Source organism: Phlebotomus argentipes, unplaced genomic scaffold, assembly GCF_947086385.1.
Source record: "Phlebotomus argentipes unplaced genomic scaffold, Phlebotomus argentipes genome assembly scaffold_18, whole genome shotgun sequence".
Lineage (NCBI taxonomy): Eukaryota > Metazoa > Arthropoda > Insecta > Diptera > Psychodidae > Phlebotomus > Phlebotomus argentipes.
Window position 1 is genome coordinate 8514890 of NW_026776177.1, and position 23038 is coordinate 8537927.

General features: G+C 41.5%; 1 protein-coding gene across 1 annotated transcript; it reads right to left on the reverse strand.

The window, feature by feature from the left end:
• Positions 1-16839: 16839 nt before the first annotated feature.
• Positions 16840-17664, reverse strand: LOC132260144 (uncharacterized). Its single transcript, XM_059758094.1, has 2 exons — positions 17358-17664; positions 16840-17277 (listed from the first exon to the last, which is right to left on the reverse strand). Exons 1-2 carry the CDS (start codon positions 17601-17603, stop codon positions 16942-16944), a joined length of 582 nt encoding a protein of 193 aa, XP_059614077.1. The 5' UTR covers positions 17604-17664; the 3' UTR covers positions 16840-16941.
• Positions 17665-23038: the final 5374 nt, after the last annotated feature.

Below are 23038 nucleotides of genomic sequence, written 5' to 3' on the forward strand. Positions count from 1 at the left end.
TAAACACCGAATGGAAAAGACGCGCGCTTTTCTCACTCTGTGACATTCATTGCATTATTACGGCAGTTTCAACCCCCTAAAAGGGGTTTTTTGCACTCACACAGACTGCGTCCTCCCTTTCCTCATGACTGAATCCACCTCCGCCATGAATCAGAGAGGAAAAAAGACCCATGTTTCTTCTCCCGTAGCCATTTAAGAGTTTTCGGGGAGTTTTCATGGTCTGGGGAGCGACGGAAGAACATAACTTGCTCTCTTTGTTCCGCTATTAAGCCATGAGATATGAATCTCTCTCTAATATATTCACATGACGCAAATCGTCCATCGTGTGCGATAAAAGGGGTGCCAAATATGCAAAAGACTCACGAGAGGGTCACACTTTCGCACCTGCAGCCCATCAATTGGCGGAATTGAGACTTTCGCCGGAGCACTAAAATACAAAAGCTGCCCCAAACTTTCACTCAGACTCCTTCTCTCTCTCTCTCTCTGCCAGGAAGGAGCTTTCCAATCGCTATCTGTAAATTGAATCATGCTGCAATCTCGAGCACTATTCTCCCTCTCTTCAGTAATTGAATTGTATTTTCAGCCGAATTAACTGTCAATAGTGTGGCTTTGGGGAGTGAGCAGATACGGGAGAATGTGACAATCTTATCGTTTCCTCTTGAAATAGAGGAAGAGATTTACTGTAAGTAAATTTCGAGCTTTCACCACCACATGTGGTGCGACGGTAGTGAAATAAATCTCATGGAAACTTTCTTTAAATGTTCTTTCTTGCGGAGACACGTAGAAAATTAATAAGCAAAGATAGCTTTCATCCTTTTGTGTCTGAAAGTTTGTCAAATTACTCTGAAGATTCTTTCGAAAGTCTCAAGAAATAATCACATGTGAATTGTGCTTTGACAAAGAAACCACTCACAAAGAGAAACTTTAAAAGCTTCTCAAAGAGTGCAGATTTATGAAAATCAAGCAGAAATTCTGGGAAAAGATTAAAGATCTAAGTGTAAATTTTATCATAATTAAAATCCAACATGAGTTTGTATTTTAAAAGAGTCTCCGCATTTTCTGAAAATCTCTGGAAATGAATCCATATATCACAGGCTTATCATCGATCGAAAAAATTGAAATTCGAATTGTGCACTGGAAAACTATCCGTTTGCCGATTGCGAGAGCGCTCTGGATCAAGTGCGAAAACGTATCGGCTCCACGTTGCAGCAGCGACACGGTCAGAGTGGGGGGAGAGAAAGGTACGGAATAAGTCAGGTGGGCGGGCGAATTGTCGTTTTCCCTGGAAAATGCATAAATTACACACTCCACCAAAAGGTGGAATCAATTTACGACATACATACAGAGTTCAGGGGCGAGGGTGGCTCCTGCAATCTGATTTTGTGAGACGGGAATTGAAGTGAATCAGGAAGAGGCGGTGCCTCACCCTTCGCCCCCTGACTCATTTACAATCTCAGCTTCTCTCCTCCTTTCAACTCGACAGTGAATTATTTCATTTAATCAAATAACAATTATTCTGCGTCTCCTTTTTTCCCAACTTCTTTTTCTCCGGTCCACCGAGCCTCGAGATTCCATCTGCAAACAGCCAAAAGAGGAAGCTCGCTCTGTGCGCTCCATGATTCTTGGCCGAGACCTGGCCAATCTCCACTCACAGGCGCTCAATGAGAGCAGAGATATATAGTTGCTGAAGCAGTTGCACAAAGCGGTTTTTAATAAGAAAACTTTTCGCGAGCAGTGATTTATCGTGCTTGTCTATATGACTCGCACGATGTGCCATTGTGTGCCGAAAAATCCAAGAATTCGTTCGTGATTCTCACTCTCGACATGTGTATTTGAAAAATCTTTGATTTACGACGTATTCCACGGGGTGGCATTTTGGGCTAGAGAAGAAAATCCAAACACATGCCTCGCCGCGCTCCTCCTCCTCTCCCAGCCAAACAAACACTGCTCAGATCGCAGAAAAATTCGCCCAAAAAGCACTGTGAAGATGATATGTGTGCTGAGGATTTCGGCTGTTGTACATATGTCGAGGAGAGAACAAACCACGTATGAGAAAAGGATCCCAAGTGGAGGTGTAAGTCACCGTGACGGCTCAACTTTCAGCCTTGGCATCGTGTATCAATAACTAACAAGAGTTTTTGTTCGTGATAAGCTTTCGAATTATACGCCGTTGCTAGGTATTATTTCTACACGTATGCTTTGAATTGAGCAGAGCCTTGCGATCTCTGTCCTCAAGAGTCGAACTTACCGACAAAGAAGATGTTTAATAAATATACATAACCAATAATAAAACAAAAAATATCCGTTTTTATATCTTTCCCACACGTTTTTGGCCACTTCTTCTGTGTTGATTGTCTTTCTAGGCGAAAGACGACACTTTTTAACTGCTCCTGAAGTTTCCTGGCGAACAATTTGAGTGACAATTTATCTCGATAATCCATGTCAGGCGCCAAGTTGGAGCATTAAGCAGAGCCCATGTGGATTCCCGGTGAGCGTCGTTAAACTGTTTTTAATAGCTGCCGCCACGTTGCAGGCGCACGACCCTCATCTCCAACGTGTGCGAGGCAAAGTCTCAGCGCGCGGGTGTCTTCTTTTTCCTATATGCTCACAGGGATAGATGATCAATAGGTTCGCTGCCCTACGTGGAGGGTGGCGAGGCATCATCATCAGGGGAGACGAGTCGTCTTCACTTCCCCCACACCGCGGCGTCGTGGTGGGAAATTCGGATGAGATATTGGTTGGATGGCTGTAGGAATCGCATAGAGAGTGGTAGCATCTGGCACACAGTTTCATATCGTTATTATGGATTTAATAGAAGAAAAAGCTTTTCACTTTTTCCACCCTCCGCCGTCAACATCTTCTGCACGGGGGCCATGAAGTTAACAGCACACCCCCGAGAGAATCTCGCGACGACGCCAACAAATCTCATCAGATTCATCCTTCATGGGAGGCACCCTGCTGGTGCGTACACACAGCAATAATTTCCATGAGTGAAAAATAAAACTTTTTGTCATTTTTCATGTGCACCACACACAGACAGAGCCCATCGCCACTCTGATGGCGCTTGAGCCTCAACTTTCGGGACGCCAGAAATGTACACTCTTAGCAACATGCTCACGTAAGTCACGCCGGGACGCTTAGGAGTCTATCCTTCTGGCAAATGTCTAGACAGAGGTTGCAGATTGCATAAATTTTCCTCAGTACTTTTTGATTTGAGAACATATTTCTCAAATGCATATTGTACGATCATGATCAGCTATCTCGATTTATCTGCTCAATTTCGCTACGATCAAATGAAATTATTCTCGTTCTACTAAACTTCTCAAGCATATAACATACATTCTTTACGGTTTTATTTCAACAGTAGTTTAATATAGCTTTAACTTGCTTATAGTTTATTAACTTGCGAAACTCCTCCCTTAACGAGATTTCTGCTGGACTATCAAAACATCAGCAATACGAACAGCATGGTAGTTTCTACCGCACAAATATTTATCAGTGTTGAGGGGCGAGATGATTGAGCAAGTGCGAAAGTGGGTGACTTTTTGCTTCTGAGCCCACCCGTCGAGTCGCACTGTGACTTTCATTAAGAGGATGCGGCACGAGTGATCTCCAGTCGATTTATCCACCTCCACAGCCATCGTCTCGTAGTGGGACATACTCATCATCATCATAGTGCGGTCGCAAGGCTGCGTAGTGCGTCAGAATGGGAGTGACGGCAGCGACACTCTTCCCAAAAATACGGCGTATATAATAAATTAAATTGTCCTCCCCATGGCGAATGGAGATGAGCATTTCTGCAAAGAATATCCTCAAAGTCTCTGTCAAGGCGCTCTCTTTCTTTACTCCCCCATCCATCGCATCCACTTGTACTGTCGACCCCTCAATGTGGGAAAAGCATGGTGTATTGCCTATAAATTGAAGATGAAGAGAAACGATTGTGTTTTGCAGAAGTGTATGCCAATACACAGTGAAATTGAAGGCAAGACAGAAGAGATAAGAGGCACACACAAAAAGATGCTCTATCTAAAATTAATTTTTCCCCTTTCCAGTCATTCAATATGTCTATATATCAATGAATTCAAATTTCATTCAAATCAAGTGGAAGATGAAATTATATTTTTGGGAATTGCATTGATTTCCTGTTTGGAGTGCTCGACAATTTCCCTTTTTTGCCATATCGAAGCGCACGCTCCGATGCCTTTCCACCCACTTGAGAAACTCCATAGCATTCGATGATAAATTACGCGTAATGTAATTCAATTGCGCCCACGGCGTCACAAAATTTTACTTCGCAATCCTCAAAAGACTCGGAAAATCTTCAAAGTGGCCCTTTTATGTGTGTTCTCTCCCACAAACTGTTGAATGAAGCGGAAGCGAATCAATGAATAAAGATAACACACGAAAAAGGCATTTTCTTCTTCGATATGATATCCGTAAAACATGCTAATTGTGCATTTAATCAAAACCCGAATCGTCCAGGATGAATTGCTCAAATGTTGCGCACTTCCATATTTCATTTCCCCTCGACTTTTCTTCATTTTAACTTGGCAAAGTGTTGAGTGATGATAAATTGAGGGTAATTCCGCAATATTTCTCATACACGTGATTACATGCTTAATTCTTCTTAATAATTCATAATGAGACGTTTAACTGAGGTGCAAATAATTAATACTCACAGCTGTATTTTGATTGAAAGATTGAATTATGAAGTTTACCACTTTTAACCCATTAGCATCCTGAGAGTATTTTGGTATGGATATTATTGTAGCAGTTTGTTCCATAGTTATGGTTATGTTTTGATCAATTATTTAATTACAACGTTTAAATAATTGTTTGATGTGCTCCAAAATTCTCCGAGTTCTGCTTTAAATTTGAACAGAGGGATAATTTCGATATTTTACAGTAAATAAAAGTGCAAATAAGCATGTGTAAAGCAATTTACGAGCGGTGCCTCAAACACTCCACAATCATCGTCAGTTTATATGTTTGTTATGTATGTCTTTCCCAGAGGCACAAATGGAGAGCTTCCAGTCCTTCAGGCCCGACTCTCGAGAGGGTGGAAATTGTTGATTTTCTCTGTTTCACCATATTTTGCTTTCAGGGTTGCTGTTTGGATGAAAAATCTTGTGTGTCTGAGGGTCTCACTTATCACCGTGCGGCTGAATTTTAAGCATTCTCACTCACCCATTTTAAATGTCACGGCCGGAAAGACAAAAAGCATACATCTCTGGCAGCATTAGAAGTGGGCAAAAGGAGCAATTTCCTCCCTTTCTCCCCCCCGTGTGTATGTGTGTGTGGTATGCATTAAAAACAACAAATAAAAAATAAACAAAAAAGCGCCCAGGAAAGGAAGAGCAGAAAAAAGTCGAGAGAATCATCAGAATCATCTTCCCTCTGCCGAGATGGGGCGGAGAGTGCGGGGTCTCAACTGGAAAGCGGTATGTGTGAAGTGTACCATGAAATTTCCCTTCTGGGTACTTGGGGAAATGTTTTTCTAAGTTTCGGTTTCCCATCAAGTTCCCTTTATTTCATTTTCCACCCTCACCCCAAGGAAAACGTCTCCGGTACTCATCCGCACAGTCCTAAGGAGAGGCGGAGATCGGGGGATGTTTGAAGATGTACACTTGAGGAAATGCGTTTTTTGCCGCAGAACTCGCTGGCGAACAGCGCGCCGGAGTCATAATGTAACTGTGAAGGTTTTGAATCGCACGTTCGATTGCTTTCTGAATTCTCCAGCAGTAAACAACAATGATTCCATCAAGGATAACAACAATATTCGAGATGAAACGGGCACGTCGTAGAGTCCTTTCGTCTTCACCCTGATTTCTTCCTCTCTGAACATAACGAGGGGTTTGTGTTTTCGCCCAGTTTAACGCATTTTTCCCTATCGCTCACGGAACACTCCTTGGCGCTCACACCCTTCGCGACTGTCCCCAGCAAGGATTCACCTTCATTTTGCTTTCGGTGGAAATTTAAATTTTCCTTGTTATCCGGAGACAGTGCCTGACAATTATGTCTCATGTCAAATGACTCTACGTGGCTCTCCTTTTTAATTACAGCTGCTTCACCTGCAAAAGCTCTTAGGCACTTCTCATGCTCCTCACACCTTCTGCTTGGGATGTGTTTTGAAAGAAAATTAGTCTTCTATCATTGTAATATCCTTTGATACCACCCACTCCTCAATTCGGGCCGCTTTTTTCCTCTCGAATGACACAACAACATTGGTACTTGATGGCGTCGTCATGGTGTAATTAATCCGGAATTTCACTCTCATTGTGCTAAGCAATTCCTGTCTCATTTGTGCCAACAACCTCTCCGTGGGGCATATCTGCCATGAATTTACATTTAAATCTCTTTTCCTCTGTTTCCTGTCTTTCATTCGTCCTCGTCTTGGCGCTGGGAAAAATGTTTTAATCACACAAAATGTGATGTAGACAAAAGGACAATAAACAGCAATTGAAGATGAAAATTCCCCCGTGGAGTTTTCAACCAATCTTTCAACCTCCCTTTGTCCCCCGTTCGCAGAAGATATTCAGCGGAAAATGTACTTCCTTCTGTTGTTGGAAGAGTTGAGGGGTAAATCAATTTTAGTGCAGCCTAGTTTCGCGACCGAACTATATGTCTGGCAATGGATAAAAGAATAAAATTGTCACAATAAAAGAATGTAGCAACTTGACTTTTATACACATCACGAACTTCACCTTGCCAAATGGCGAAGCGAGAGAATCATATGAAACTAATGCCAAATTACCTTTTGTGGGAATTAAATAATACAGCATACGTCTGTCATGTCTCCACAGAATATGTGAGCATTTTCTAAATAAATTATTTACCAGTGAGAAAATTCAATAAATGTCTCCCGCTGATCCCATTAAAGCCCTCCCAAATATTGATTAAAGCTTATTGAACTATAATATTTGCTATGGCGATGGTAATTACGGGAAACAGGCAAAACGCAATTCCGTTCACTCGATGTATGAGCTTTTTTGGCATGTGCTCGAAGGGGGTGTGAGGGGGTGAATTTAGTGCTGAGAAGTCATAGGTAATTTGCCCCCTGACATGGAACGGTAAGTTCCATTCAGGAGCTCCTCTTCCATTCACTCGTGCACGACATTAGGCAATTCGCATTGACGAAAGTGAACAATTTAAGCCCTCGAAAAACATCATCTTTCCCTCAGAATTCTCCCGTCCCGAGCGACAATCCATGTATTTATTTTCTATCTCACTTCCATGGTGAGGCATTGACAATTGTAATGAGTTACTTTTCCATGAACTGGCAGAGCATCTTCGGGGCGATGCTGTCTCAGGCAGAATTCCCCACCGCACGTTCAACTTATAAATTCTGGGGGCGGAATCAATCTAAAGAACTGGAAATGGGCGTTCAGCACAATCGTAAATGATCCTTTGTCACTCTCTCCCGTGTATTATGCCAACCTCACAGCGCGCTGAATGATACAAATTCAACCCCTCGAGCAGAAAGGAGAGAATAATCATAAATATACCCAAAACGTCAAAGATTCCCTGCGAAAATCATACATCCAGCCCACAATGAACAGCGCAAAACAACTCATAAGCAGCTTGAAGGAATAATTTAGGAATTCTTGTGGTTTTCGCTCCAATTCCTCCCCCGCAGCTTAGGCACCACTCACACACATCTCTAAAATAATAATAATCATAATAATACTTCATACAAGGGTGCCAGTGTGAGGCATTCCCGCGGGGGCTCATGCGAATTCTGGGGCGGATTCAGCCGAAGGGCTGCTCACTTGCTGACGGCAGTGCATCAAGTAAGTCGAGGGGTTTGTGAGCTTTCAACTACAGTGGTAAAGAACACAGCCGATGAAGCAAGTCAAAAGGAATCTTCGACACACATTTTCTACAATCTTTTGCCAAAAATTGTCTCTCCATTTCCCACTGCTCAGCCTCTCGAGATAAAGTGTGAATAGGAGCAAATACTGCCGAAGAAAAGATGCCTTTTAATTTGATTTCTGGCGAAATATCATTTGTGTGTTTTGTGCACGGGTGCAAACAAGGCGGAAGTCGTCACAAAAACGCCGACACATAATTTGTAATGTAAATAATGTGTGTAAATGACAAATTATTCTCGCTCCTCGTCCTTTTTAACGTTCTCCAAGAGTACACAGATCACATCCATCACGCCGTGTGTTGCTTCACCGGAAGATGGGAAGCATCATTTCCACCCCCGCAGTCGAATATGACTTCACGCTCCGCGGCACATTCGTCGTGCCACGAGCACAAGGGACATAATCGATAAACTTTCCTCCCAAGGACTCTCTCGTACTCCGTCTCGTGACAGTTGACCAATTTTAATTTTGCCCAACTTTTCACTAATGCACGAAGTTTTGTGCGGTTTGGGAGATGGCAAATTGGCAAAATCTCGCCATTGATTTATCAGAATGTGTAGTCTGGGGAGTTCTTGTCGCTTCCATGTGAGTTTGTTCTGATATGTATTTAGTGAATTAAAACTTGGCGTGTGTGTGCTTTCCATAAGATAATTAGTGAATTTGGTAAGCGAAAAGTTTGGACCAGCATGTTTACGCTTAAAGTCACCATCAATTTGGAATGAGAACGGAAAATTTCGCTCGGTAAATAGCTTAGGTTTCGTCTCAGGAAATCAAACGCGATGTTGTAAAGATGATAAATTGAATAAGTAGAAATCAATTAATTTTTAATCCAATTTCCTTGCTCTCAGTTTCTCATGAGGTTTTTGAGGAATGGAAAGATTATGACTGTTTTGCGCAAAACTTCCACTCAAAAGCTGTAAGTGAAGATCCTCCTCTTGGGGATATTTCAATAATATTCCATTACGGGAAAATTGACTACTAGTGGAGTGGGAAAGGCTAAAGTTTAAGCATCCTTTTGCTGACCACTCAAGCTCCTTCCTCTCATGAAAAAGTGAAACTTTAACTCCTCAATCCCTTCTCACAAATCAAAATCAAAACGTGATGGACGGATAGCCGACCGACAATCCGGAAAATTTGTGTTTTTCCTTAAAGTTCAAGACGCTGGGGAATTCGTAAGATCCCTTTCGGTCCAAAACTTAAACCCCACAGAGAGTGGCTGAAACTTCAAGAAACATAATACTTCCATCAGATTTGCAGATTTATACAAACGAGAAAATCGAGGTGTCAAAGTCAAAACAGACGGACTTAACTCGTGCTTAACTAATTTGTTTCTCAATATTGACTTAATTTATTCACAGATTGACAACTTTCTGATACTGTCACACCCCTCGACTAAATACCATTCCGAGATCGCAAAAAACGAGAGTGTATTGAGAAAACAATTACCAAGTTTGGAGTTCGAGAAAGTTTAAGCGTAATTCCGAGACTCTAGCGATATCGGGTTTATCGCGGAAGTCATCTCAACCATCACAAAAAGTGCTCTCTATCCTCCCCTCTCGCATACTGAATGCCATAGCAAGTTAAGTTGGCGGAATGAAGAGAAATCGCTGATGTTGAATTGATTAAGAACACTTGAGATATTTCTGTAAATTCACGAGGGCTTCGGCATAAATACGCAAACAATTTGAATTCTTACGACAATTATGTTTCCAAGTGAGCTTAAATTTTTCATCCGCACGGTTCTTTTCACATCGCCCTAACCACTCGTCTGCGATTTCATCTCCACCACTTCTGCGTGGTTGTGTTGAGTCTCCTGGCGAAAAACAAACAGTCATTGTGTATTTGGAACATCTTTCACCTTCAGGGAAGAAAATTAACACTCCGCCCGACAATGACGGGGAGAATTGAGCGGGGGTGGAAATCTTCTGCGGTTTCAGCTCCAAGAACAATCTCTCAATGGCAGAGGTCACATACATTTAATATTAATCTCTGTGAGGATGTGCTTTTGGTGGTCAAAATGGTCCCCTCTGGAAGAATTATCCGACAAGGAGACATTAGAGGATTCACTTTTACCCCACGTCTTTCTTTTGTACGTTCACAGCTTCTGCAGTTGGTTAGAAAATCTGTTAGGAACGATACAAAGTGAGGCAAAATAATAGTTACAGATTGACTTTGAATCTAATAATACTAGAACTCATGCATTCATCATCATATTGATCACATTATTTTTGCAATATCTTCTTACAAACCGCGCATCTTTACATAATGTGGAGCACAAGAATGTCAGCCATCACAAGCCTCGATTCCTTGCCACGGATTTTATCTCTGTCGCCTCAAGAATCCAACCGCCTTTTCCTCGACTTTCTCCACCAGAGTTTTCGTGTTTGACAAATTGTCCCCATTTTGGGGAGCTTCGGAATACGTAAACGGGAAAAAGGGCACATCCAAATAAAATAACCATTCACACGCTGAGCACGAAATGCATTATGACAATCTCGCAATATGTCTTTGCGAGTGAGAGGCTCACCCCCGGCTTTGCTTGGCAGAGATGGCTCGAGACGCGATTTGCCTCATTCAGCGCACTCCCCTCGCCGTTCCGTGTGTTCACGGAAAAAAGAGCCCCAACAATCACCACGTACTGTGCGGGGTGACTCTCTGTGGGGGTGGGAAATCAGAGTGAAATCATTGAACTCCTTCGAGCATTTCGACACATTTTATCTCACGCCCACCCACAACATCAAGTGTTCTCTCGTGCTGGGAGAGCCAAGAAAACAGCCCCCAGATGATATGGCGAAGGGTGGCAGCCAAACAGAGATTTGCGATTTATTTCGACGGCGATACTTATTGATGGGTAGCCGGAGAAAGTCGACACTCTGTATAGTTATGAAAAATTTCTTTTGCCATCTGTGGCACCCAAACGCCAAAAGCGATTTAGCAACCTTTTATAGGGTCGCCCATTTTATTCCTCTCCCTCTCTCTCTCTCTCTCTCTTCAGCCATCGCAGACTTTCCCCAACTACGCAACTTTCCCTTGCCTCCATTCGTACACCCAAACAGAGGTATCACCACACAAATATTTATCGTATGCCGAAAAGAGGGTTTAAGATGCATTTGGAGTTCCTCCGGAGTCCCATTACAGGCAATAGACTTGGATTCCGATCGTGATGGAAAGGTTAAGCACCATTTTAAGCAGCAACGATATGGTGTACATTTTTCTTCACAATATTCATTGCCTTGCCAATCAATAAATATACATTTTAGCCAGAAGTGGGAAACAGTGAGAGATGAAATGTCGAGGGAGCTTTCACATGGCAATGATATTATTCAAATTAGCTCATAAATATTCTCAATATATTGAGAAAACTAATGGGCAAAAATTGTGAGAAAAATCTTTCAGCACCCAAAAGATGGCAAACAAGAACACGTACATTCCGCAAATCCTATCATCAAGATAATATTTGGTGATTTCATAAGGCAATTTTGCAAATGACTATGAATACGGAAGATTTTAAAGTTGACAGGCGCACATTAGGAATGCTGTAAGATTCTCTCAAATGAACACAATTTAATTTTGACACTGATGGATAGAATGAATTTCAGAGCTTAATACATTTTTGAAGTTATTGCATCAAATTCAAATTGCGTGTGAAATATACACATTCGTCCATTAGCCATGCTCCAAATTGCAGAGTCGCGCATCAGATGAAAATGGTCTAAATTGAATAATCTGCAGATATCATCAAAGTCCATCATATTGCCAGCCAAAGTGTACCTTTAATTACATTTGCATGGCAACGCAGTCCAACACGCGGTCATCGTAAATAAGGATAAAAACGCGGAAAAAAGCACACGCACAGAACCTGAATAAACAAATTGCGTAAACAATAATTACGAACATATAATTATGTAAATAAGTGTTGTTTGAAATGCTGAGAAATTTGGGGTTCTCTAAATTCTGTGATGTCATCACAATACACCCTTAAATTTGCATTATTAATATGTTTTACGCTGCTGATAATTTGGGCATGAATTGTTAAAAATACATGTGTGTATTTTATATCTGTTTTCAATGACTCGAACCAATTATAGACGACAATTAAGGTGTTATCCTGAAGTCGTTACTTCAGACGATATATTTCTCATAGACTTCTGTTATTTATGGCATTCGGCCAATTATATATCTTCTTGGAACTGGATTAGTTGTGCGTTGTCTGGCGGAGAATCTTCGCAATCATTGACCGAATCTGTACGGTATCTAATAAATGTCCACGTAGGAGGTTTCCTCAATTCCTCTTCTTCCTGCGGCGCCCTTTTTTCTCTCATTGTTGTCCTTTTTATCACAGCAACTGCGCTACATGTGGGTCTCACGACACAAGATTGGGTGAAGCCAAGAATGACGAGAGAAAAAAGAGCGACGCTGTTGAGGAAAATCCCCCAAGTCATGGCGAGGAGGAATCAGAACAAACTCACGGAGACAAGCCAAGGATAACACACATGAATCAGTGTGGAGCGGAAGAGGCGAGAGCAAAAAGTCTGGTAGGATGAAAAGTTTAAATAGTAGTTATATAGTTTCCTCCCCATATTCTTTTCCCTCGGACTCGTCGAAACTCCATGTGACTAATATGCCGGGGTGTGTTTTTGCACCCCCACAAGCTCACACTTCACGAGGATCTTGAGAGACTTGCCGCAATCTAAAACACACTCACACATATCCAGCATGTAATAGAGCAGAAGCTTAACTAGATTCTTCCCCTCATCATCCATCCACAACGATGTGCCCGTAACATCCACCAAGATTAAGTTGAAGTTGTGTCTCTGCGTGACTTGCCTCACTAAAGCGCACCACCCCCGCACAGAATCACTCCCGCACATTCCGCACCACCCTCGCCATCTGCTCGATGGATTAGAGTTATACGAGATCAAATCTAACACTATATATAGCTGTCATTACGATACATTACCGACGAAATTCAAGACGCTTCCCATAGTGATAATGCGGAGGGAAAACTCACTCTCAAACTTACCCGTGCGCACTTTCAGTGTAAAACATTGTTAAGAAAAGTACACGGTAGAAAATGGGGTTGCATTCCGAATGTTCTAAGATTAACTGTTGACCTTAAGAAAAGAAAAGACTGAACTCGAATCGATTACATTTACGCATGAAATCCAACTTTAATTCAATACTTAATAATTTTCAGGATTATTATTTACATTATGTTCTGCACTTGGTAGAAATTGCACCGTTTCTAACGGGGTGAAACGTGGCGAAAGGTGAAACTGTGAGCCACTCAGGCGCCACATAACAAAAGGAATTAAGAATATTACGTGTTTTTCTGCGAGGAAACTCAACAACACCCTCAAAGTTGAGAACAAGACAGCACGAGGAGACGGCAAAAAAGGCACGACACAGTTTTGTGTTTTATTCTCGTCTCAAGATGAAATATTTATTTCACATTTCACCCCCACTCTCCTGCTGGGTGAGATCTTTTCTTAAATCTCACGATTCATCAAATTCATCATCCCAAAGCTCACACAGGATCATGGGGCGATAAGGGCGGGGGAGGCGAGAGCCACCCTCTGGCTGAGGGTGTGGAAGAAATATTTCTCTCATCGTTGTGCTTGTGCAGAAAATGAAGAGTCTCCTCTTCGAAGAGATTCTATGCCGCTTTAATTAAGCCTCGTCATTTATCATTTTTTATGGTTTATTAAATTTATATTTTATTTCATCTCCAGCGAAAATCCTTTGTGGAAAACACATTTCACTGACGAAGGATTCTCCATCATGTCTAATGTTCAATGGCACGCAGAAAAGGCCAGAAAAAGGCACACAGGGAAAAGCTCTTTCAAAGTGAAATCTCTCTCTCTTCTCTTCTCCATGCCAAACATATTTTAGATCCGTCACATCTCTTTGATGGCACAGAGTCTTCTCAACCAAATGACATACAATTAAGTCAACGGATTACGCGGAGCATTGGGGTGAAAGGGGGGCATTTTACTTTTCCATGGCGAAATTCGCGCACATTCAATTTGCCTGTGCGAGGAAAATGCTAATTGATAGATTTATTTTCGCCACTCTTTTGCCTCGCCTAAGCGGGAAATTAACGAAGAAAAACCCTCATTATTTATAGCTGCTTTTGGCCAATCGTGGCAAATGAGGGTCAAATACTTCGTGGCAAGGAGTCATTTGCTGAGGTTCTTGGCTCGTGACGCGACTCAAATCGATTACCAACCACTAAGCACGATACATATTTTCAAACAGGTGCTCATTAAGGAAATACTCACAATTGCACTGCATTGGGGATCAATTAAATGGGGGCGGAAGTGACAAGATGCCATTGTATTGAGATTGACGTTAAATGCTTGTCGTTAAACGCATTCTGCGGAACACATATCAAACCGACTAATAAATCTCCATTTGAGCCCCATGAATATATAGATAATTAGGGGATCATGTGCATTTAATACCTGCATAAATTTTCCATTATTTACCATCGTTTACACACTATTCCAAATATGTGAGAAAAGTTAGAAATCCACATTGATTTATATTTTCGAATAGGTAAAATCAACCGACCAAAAAGTTTCTTTTTCATTTTGTATCTGCAGCAAATCACAGAGGCGAAGCAGCATTAGCAGAAGCGTACAAAAGCGGTTAAATGTAGCATGCCAAAAAGGTTGTGAGGAAGAGGAGGGACATTCCAAATTGGAGGCCATTCAATTAATTGCACTTCATTGTCTTTTTTGTATAATGTCTTCAATGTATTCTAAACGCTTAAATGCATTTCCTCCGTTGTAAATTGTGACGTGTATTGAGGCACAAATGTGGAAATCCACCCGCACTCACTCACACCTGACCCATTCAGGTGAACAGGGGTGGAATATACATAGAGTGAATGTGAAGCCATTGAAAAGGGGAGCCTTTTCTGACCTCGACTCAATCCGCTTCTCATTTGCACGAGAAGCTTTTATGATCCTGAATGGCAGCTGGGCGCACGAAGAGAGAAATGAGCTTTTAGTCACTTGTACATGATGATCTCGATTCCTGTTGATTACAATCTTCTCCACACCCGAAAGCAGACAGCAAAGCTCTTGCTTCGCAACAGTGAATTTGTCCTAATCTCACACGAATTGCATCCCCCATTTGGGATAATACCCCAAGACGGGGAGCATTTAAAGAAGTGTGGAGAGAAGAAAAAAAAACATTTCTCTCAACATCTGACTGGCTGAATCACAGATTATCCTTCACCATGGTGTATAATATCTCAAACGTGATGCTAGCGTAATGATCTGTAAGCATTGTGAGGAGCAAAAGATGCCGAAAATTGTGTTGAGACGATGTGATCTCCTCTTGTGAGTCTCTCGAGTCTCTTAGCAGGTGAATTCACATGAGATTGCCGTCTTCGTCATAAATCTGTGGGTGGAATCGATTTCACTCCCAAACTGTCCACACCCAAAAGTTCCATCCACTGAATTGATTGATTGAAGTTTCTCTCAAATAACCTAATCAATTTTCCATCTATTTACCGTCAAATATTACGTTCTATTTCTCGCCCAAGACTGCGAAAAATTCACCTCAATTTCACACTGTAAACAGCTTCAGAGACTTTTCACACACTACTTGTGGTTGGTGTAAATCCAGAAGGTCTGATCAGTATCAATCTACAATCAACAGTCCAGAAATAGTCAATTTAATTTCTTCACCCCCCCCCCTAAAGAGATCACTCAACCAACTCCAAATGTGCGCTTTTCGCATTAAGCTGCATTTCGGCAGCAGTTTAATAAGAGTTGGGATTAATTAAATATGAATTTCGCATCGCCACAAATGCCGTCACAAATGCGAAGTTAATTAGAATTCCTCAAGTGGTTTCATGCTTAAAAAACAATTTGAGAAATTCTCCTCTCGCGATGAACAAGAATTTCCACCATCGAAATGAGGGTTGAGTGTAAATATGCTGGCCCCGCAAGATTTACCCCTTTTTTCTCGTCACTCATAAAGACATGTGCGTGCATATTATTTGTGAATATATTTCTTCTTCCTTTTTCTGTGTGTGTTTGTGTGTGGGCGTTGGAATTTGAGGGAAATTGTGCGAAAAATGAACAGGTGCTGAAAATGACACATAATTCAAATAAATTGGAGCAAATCAGGGCTCAAATTAATTTATGAGACTGAGCAGATTTAAATGACATGTGGAAGTTAACCAACCATCAAAGTATTGTGTCAAACTCACTCGCAAACAATTGCAATAATACACACCTCAATTTAGTACAATACCACCCCACAAAACACCCTGCGTTGTCCATAGACACCGAGATTCCGACTATAGAATTGCGCTGTGGTGTGAGAATTACAGAATTTAATAGGATATTATATTAAATGACTTGTTTTTGTTTTATGCTAAAATACGCCGGGATATTCGAGTTGTAAACCTTTTCGTTTTTGCCCTTTTCTCCCATCGTATGTCACCCCCTCGGCGCGCCCAAAACCCCCCGCCCAAAGCCTCTGATCAACCTGTCCCGAATGGCGGTGCGAAAGAGCGAGACGGAGGGAAGCTGTAATGGGGGATGGTTTTGAATAACGAATCCAACCAATTAAGGGTAGTTGATTCGAGGGTTGTTAGCCCAGTCAGTGTACTTGTATTTCTGTGTCGGGGCATTTTATATAGACAGATGTATGCTTTTTGGCTGGTTGGAGAGAGAGCAGGAGTATTTATAGAGTCTGTGAAAAAGCGCTTTTGAGCTCAAGTTTTGCGAAATTATGAATAGAGCACTTGCCCTTCCGTTTTCCCCCTCGCTTTTTAAATGATTACCTGGGAATGTATTTTAGGATCATTACGAGCACGGGACTTCTTTTCCTCCTAGCCTGAAAGGACTTCACTTTCAGCTTTGCTTGACAAGAAGACTCACCAAAGAAATTTATAAAGTAATTGCAAAACTTATGGATTGTATTTAGATTCCTTAACACGAATTTGGCCTGGATATACATTTATCTTTTAAAGGCTTTTACTCTATAACGCATTGATACTTTTAAGCTTTATCAAATTCGTGATTTAATCGGTTCTAAATCAATGAAATTCCTACTGAGTTGAATTGCAGAACGGGCAACTATCACTGAGGTCGAGTGAAGCAATCAAATTATTACCACTATTGTTATCTGCTCCACAAGGCTCAGTCTTAACCTCGACCTTTATCTTCTCAGCTTCACCAGTAGGGGAAAATCCAGTCCGCAGCAATGCAGAAGATGTTACGCCGGGCATAAGAAGAGCAGATAGGATATCTGCTTTGAACTGCATCATCTCTGTTTTTAGGGAAATCATCTCCTTCATCTCCGCTTTCAAGGAAATCATCTCCGTCTTCAGGGACATGACTTCTTCGAACAGCATCAGATACATCTTCTGCGTGACCAGGGTCATCTCAAGGATTGGAAATATATCATTTAATTGTGTGTCATGCCTCTCTATTAGAGTATTTTACTTTAGTTTTTTCGTCTTACCTGGGTCTCTGGTTCATCCGTAGATGCTCTGCGCGAACGAATAGACGGTTTACGACTGCGATTTTGACATCGGGCACACTTCCAACTCGTCAGACCGGCTATCAAGTCGTTGGTTTCCACGGGTTCAATTGATGGCTCAGCACAGCGCACGTGATACCAATTGCCACAGCTGCCCGAACACGGCACACCAGTGTGCCGACGATAGCAAATTGGGCGCCTACAGGTTCCACACTTCTTATTCACCATGGCAAGATTGTAAGAAGATCGAGTTGTGAACTCACTGAAGGCACAGAGTGAACTGATTACTCAGCTGATCGACTGGTTCATCAGAACTGCTATTCTATTGTCCGTTTTATCAGTTTGGTGTTGTGTTAATACAGCCCACGAAAATGCAATGAATCATTTGATTTGTGTTTTCAATGAAATTGCAACTGGTCATTGGACTCATTTGTGATCAATCTGTACAGATTATCACTCAACGTAAAAACAGTGATTTGATGTCATTTTAATATACAAATATGCCAAAAGTTTCGTTGGTGGAATTTTGTAGAAAAATCCTTCGTATCTTTCATGTGATCTAATTTCATTTCGACACTGTCGCCCAAACTGAAGAGGCAATTTATTAAAATGTGAACGGAAGATGCTTCAAATTTGAGAAATGCTACTCTATGTAAACACTCCACGAGAATTCATGTATATTTCCGCCGATCTCGCGCATCCATTTCGCTTTGGAGCATAAATTGTGGAAATTGGCATTATTTCAGCATTTTTATTTGTCTTCTTACCCCATAAAGTATAAGAAAAAATGTTCAATATTATGTGGCATCCTCGACAGTGAGTAGCGAATCTTAACTTCTCTCGCATCGCCCTCGTATTCCTCGAAGGCTTCACTCCTTGAATTTTATCAAGTGGAGCGAACAACTTCACGGCGGGTGGAATTGCAGTGAATTTCGAGGGTGACTCTCGTGAGTTGTGAGAATGTGCAAAAATACATAATGCTCTATCCCCTTTTCGCTCTCTAAAGAATATTCTTTCTTCACGATGTTGGTATTTTTTCCTCACATATGCGGACTCTCGTCCTTCTGCGGCACTTTCTTGGGCGCTGTCATTGTTTCTGCGGTGCGATGCATGACGAAAAACAGGGATCCTGCTTTATTTCTCTCGGGTGTGGAGGCTTCATTAAAATTCACCCTCCATAGTCAAGGATGCTCTCCGGCGGAGTTTCTCGGCGCGGAGCAAAATCAGCAGGAGGTTCACGTTGGCTGGGATCCCACCATCGCGTCGCAAGACAATTGTCATCGCCTCTGGGCACAAGACTAACGTGAAAAGATGGCTCTCTGGCTCCACTCGACACTTCATTCACGGTATCATCCATTGTCCTGTCATATCTCATCCTCGAGTACACGGCAAATTCTCCACGACTGAAAAATCTCTGGCCCTGCCTTTCCTTACGTGATGGGAGTGTGAGGAGTACACCAGCAATTTACACTAGAGGAGGGAAAAGTTTGATGCCCGAAGAGTGTGAGTCACAGTTGAAAGTGAGAAGTTAGACATCGAGGAATCTGCACGAGGAAATTCGATATTTCACTGGAAATATGACGATTGAAGTGCTCTCAAACATTCATGCCGTTCGCCTTAAATCACATAAAACTTCTCCGGACACAATTGCAAGATATCTTTAGCATCATTGCCATCGCAATTCCCTGATAAAACGATATGAATTCATAATGCGTCCGCTAAATGGTCAAATACAGTCGATAGATAGCAGATATGCAGCAAGAAAGACGTAAATAAGAAATTGCATAAAGCTCACAGTGTGAAAGGTAATCAATTAAAAATAAATAGAGAAATTTGACTCAATTACACTATCATGACTTATTTACAGCATAAGCAATAAACTCATCTTTCTAGTCAACTTCAGCAGAATGCTTCCTTTCTGAAGAAAATGTCCTGAATTTTTAATGCATAAAACTCTGCAGTTTAAAAGCTCATCAATTAGTCAGACAAGAGAGCAAAGCTAATGCATTTCCATCTAAAGAATTCTTCCAGCATCTCCAAAAGCTATTCCTCGCATTTCACATTTTGTTTTTCGCGGATCAGTATATCGAATTATCTGCAACCTATTATTTTGAGAAATGTAATTCTTCCTTTAACGTGTTATTTTATTTCCTTTTGATCCCCACGACGTAAAAACGAGAATGGAAGGGCAAAATGTTTATATTTATAGGCCTTACAGAAATTTTATACTTTCATCCAAACCTCCTTCACTTCGTTAAGTTTTTAACGATTGAGAAGTTTAGCCTTCAGCACCTGTTTTGGCAGCAGTTGTTGACAAATATTTTTTATTGTTCCACCACTGCCGCTTGAGAATTTTCACTCTGCTTGTCAGTGTATTTTAATTTGCCCTCACATCGCCGGGCGAAAGCAAACTTCAGCTATCTGCAGCTCTGCTTGGCAGACATTCTGTGAAATATCTTGCGAAGTTCTCTCATTCCATATTTTGTACATGTCAGGACCATCAAAAAGCGAAATAAAGCCCAGGTGAAGGTTTTTCATTATACTCTCGCTCTAACATACCTTTCGGAAAGAGCAATAATTTTTATATCCCGAAATAAAAAGCTCCGCCATTTATTAATTATACGTTTTATGGTGCCAAAATATATATATTATATTCTCAAGGAGACGCTCAAGAGTGAAGCTCAGCACGGTTGAAAGTAGGATTATGAAAACTACTTTAATATGCGGCGCACTTCTTTGTGCGAAATAGGAGATAAAGCAAGTCCCGAGCAAAGATTTATAGAATTTTTAATTCATAGCCAAATGCTCTTCACGCCGGTGAAAATTGAAACTCCGCGCAGAGCTGAAAGCATCCTTTTTTCGCTCGAGAGCAATCCGAAATGAGCTAGAATAATGAAGGATACACTTCACGTATTTGCGGAAGATGCGAATGCGGGGTTCATTTGCAGAGATGATGGGAGAAGGTAACACCTCAAATGATTGCAAAGTTTCAGTGGTGGTGGTAAATTTGGTGCTCAAACAGATGCTCTCTCTCTCCTCTATTGAATGATGGGGGAGTGAAAGAAGTCTGGGGAGGGGTTGAAGAAGGTCGGTGAATGAAGGAGAGGCTCTTAAAGGTGCCCCGAAGGTGTTTAGGCAGCAAATATAATCCCTAACAACAAGAGTCAAGTTTTCCCTTACTTTTCCATCCACTCTCAAGTCCTCTCCTTTTTTGCACCCCCGCGCCACTCCGCAAAACACACATCCATTCAATGAATGTTTCTGCTCCTTACACACTCTTGACGGAATTTATTATATGAAAAGGCATGATGGACGTTTCACCTTTTATGTACACATCCATTTCATACAATTCTCTCTCTCTTTTCACATGGCGCTTAAACTTTCCCTGCCGCCCCGAACATTTTACGCTCACAATTCTCCCCCCGCCCGCACATATAGGCACATGTTCCCATATTGATTCCGCCCGATGAACGAGGGGGTGTGGAATGGCAAAGGGTGGCTGGATGGTGATATTTCACCCATTTTCATACACCTTCTTTTGCCACCCACTTCTTAAAACCATATCCATCGGCCTGAGGAATATCTGCATAAATGGGCTGTAAGGTGTTGATCTAAAGTGGATGTTTGTGTAGCTGGAAAACCTTTCAGAGCTGTGCCGCCGTAGATCCCCACTTGATAGAATATTGCCCATTATGTGACGTTACTCAATACAACCCCAGACTCTCTGAATAAATGAGACACGATGGGTGAAGAGAGATTTTCCACACCCTCAAATCATGTTGGAAGTGCCGGAAAAGGGGTTTCTGTGCCACACGTCGTTATTGATGCCTTTTTTCTTCCTCCAAATGCTGTACGTGTTAAGGAGGATGAAGGAAGAAAATGCCAACAAGTGATTATTCAATGACATATTGGCTTCATGATCCCCAAAATGGAAGAGATGGAAGAGAATGAGATTGGATTGCCCTGCTAAATCACCGCATTGCTCTGTCTTGGGCTGTGCTTAGCAAAATGACATGGCAGTAAATTGTACCATTTTTCCCCCCACAACGCAAATTCCATCCCACCAAGGGCTATTTTACGTATTGATATTTATGACGATTAATGAGATAAATCAACAAAGGATCATTTGCATATAAATCATATTCTCGCATTGAGTGACATTTTAACTTTTCTGACTTTGCGAAGTGTTTTGGCAATTAAAAAGCTCACCATTCAACTGGAACGTTCTTTACCGGGACTAAAAAGCCAATTAAATGTGCGAAACAGTGGAAAGGAGACTTGAGAAAGTTGAGGTCAGCTTTCTTTCGCGTGAATGGCGCGCAAAGGAGAGCTTTAAAGCATGACTGGGGAATAATAAAATGCTCCTCATTTTCGAATATAAATTAACTATCGATCCGCGCGGCACACAATCACGTTTCCCAACACCTGCGTGCACATATAGTGAAATGCCACACACAGGCCTAATTATGTAGTTGACACGGCGAAGTGAAGAAGGAGAGAAAGAAAAAAAGCTGCGAAGAAAAAAGCAAGAGAGTGAGGGAAAGAGCATGAGAGAACTTCGAGCACCATACATAATTCGTTGTCGTAGAGCGGTCGCCCTTCGGTGGCATTAATATATTTAATTTCGTGGGACAGTTCAGCGTGTATTCTCAACCTGAGTGGCCTCATAAAATCAATTATCCACGAACCACATCTGATAATCGTGCCCAATAATCAGATTAATTGATGTGCGTACGTAAATAAATTATTGGGAGCTTTCAGTGCCTATTTTGTGTGACAAGGGAACACTTCAAATTCTCACCCGAGCCACACCCACTCAGTCCACCCACTCCCGAAGGTAAATCGGATATTTTAAAATTTCTCCCGTGAGCCAATCACTCCAACCCCGCCATCGTCCATAATTAACCATGAAAATGATATTATTCCTGCATTTTCCAACATAATAACGGTGAGCCTTTTTATACATTGGAACAATGGCAAATTAAAGCTTATGTTCCACCCAGACAGACGCTGTTCCACCCAACATTTTGACTCCCAGTGCAGTGTGCAGTTCTGTAAGCATTCCAGTGGTGAACGGGCAGCTATAGATTGCACATTAAGTCCACCACTGGAATCACTATTTCACTTATCACGTCATGTAGAACAAATGAGGAAAAGGTGGTCGGTTGAGAGCAAAGCACAACTTAATGCTCTTCCACTCTGAGCCATTTATTCCTTTTGACCTGACGGATGCTCATAGATTCACTCACTACAATTTGCTGTAACTAGTTAGCTTGTAAATTGAACTGAAAAATATGAATATGCGCAGCTCTTATTGCTCATTGGACATTTATTTGCCACATTTAATGATTTTTTTCCCTGGACTCAAGTTTTGAATTGAGTTTTCACAATGAAACAAATATCAGATCACTAATTTCTGTTTCTTGTCGCCTTGGAATTATAAGAATCACGCTTGATTTAGACTTTATCGTCCGTTCATACTTTATTCATTATCTTGAAATGGTAATAACCTTGAAAATGTGTTTCAATTCCCTCCTAGATTACCCCTTTCGTCGACCTCTAACTAATGATGTAACGTAACTCAAACGAAATGTAATCGATACATACACGCGTCATCATTTTCATCTTTCACAGAATTTAATTGTTTCTCAAGTTACATTTGC

Excerpts from the sequence above, each read along its gene's own strand:
- LOC132260144 (XM_059758094.1), bottom strand. The coding sequence starts at position 17,603 with ATGGTGAATAAGAAGTGTGGAACCTGTAGGCGCCCAATTTGCTATCGT. Across the intron at positions 17,278-17,357 it reads CGGATGAACCAGAGACCCAG|ATGACCCTGGTCACGCAGAA; the intron begins GTAAGACGAAAA and ends CCAATCCTTGAG.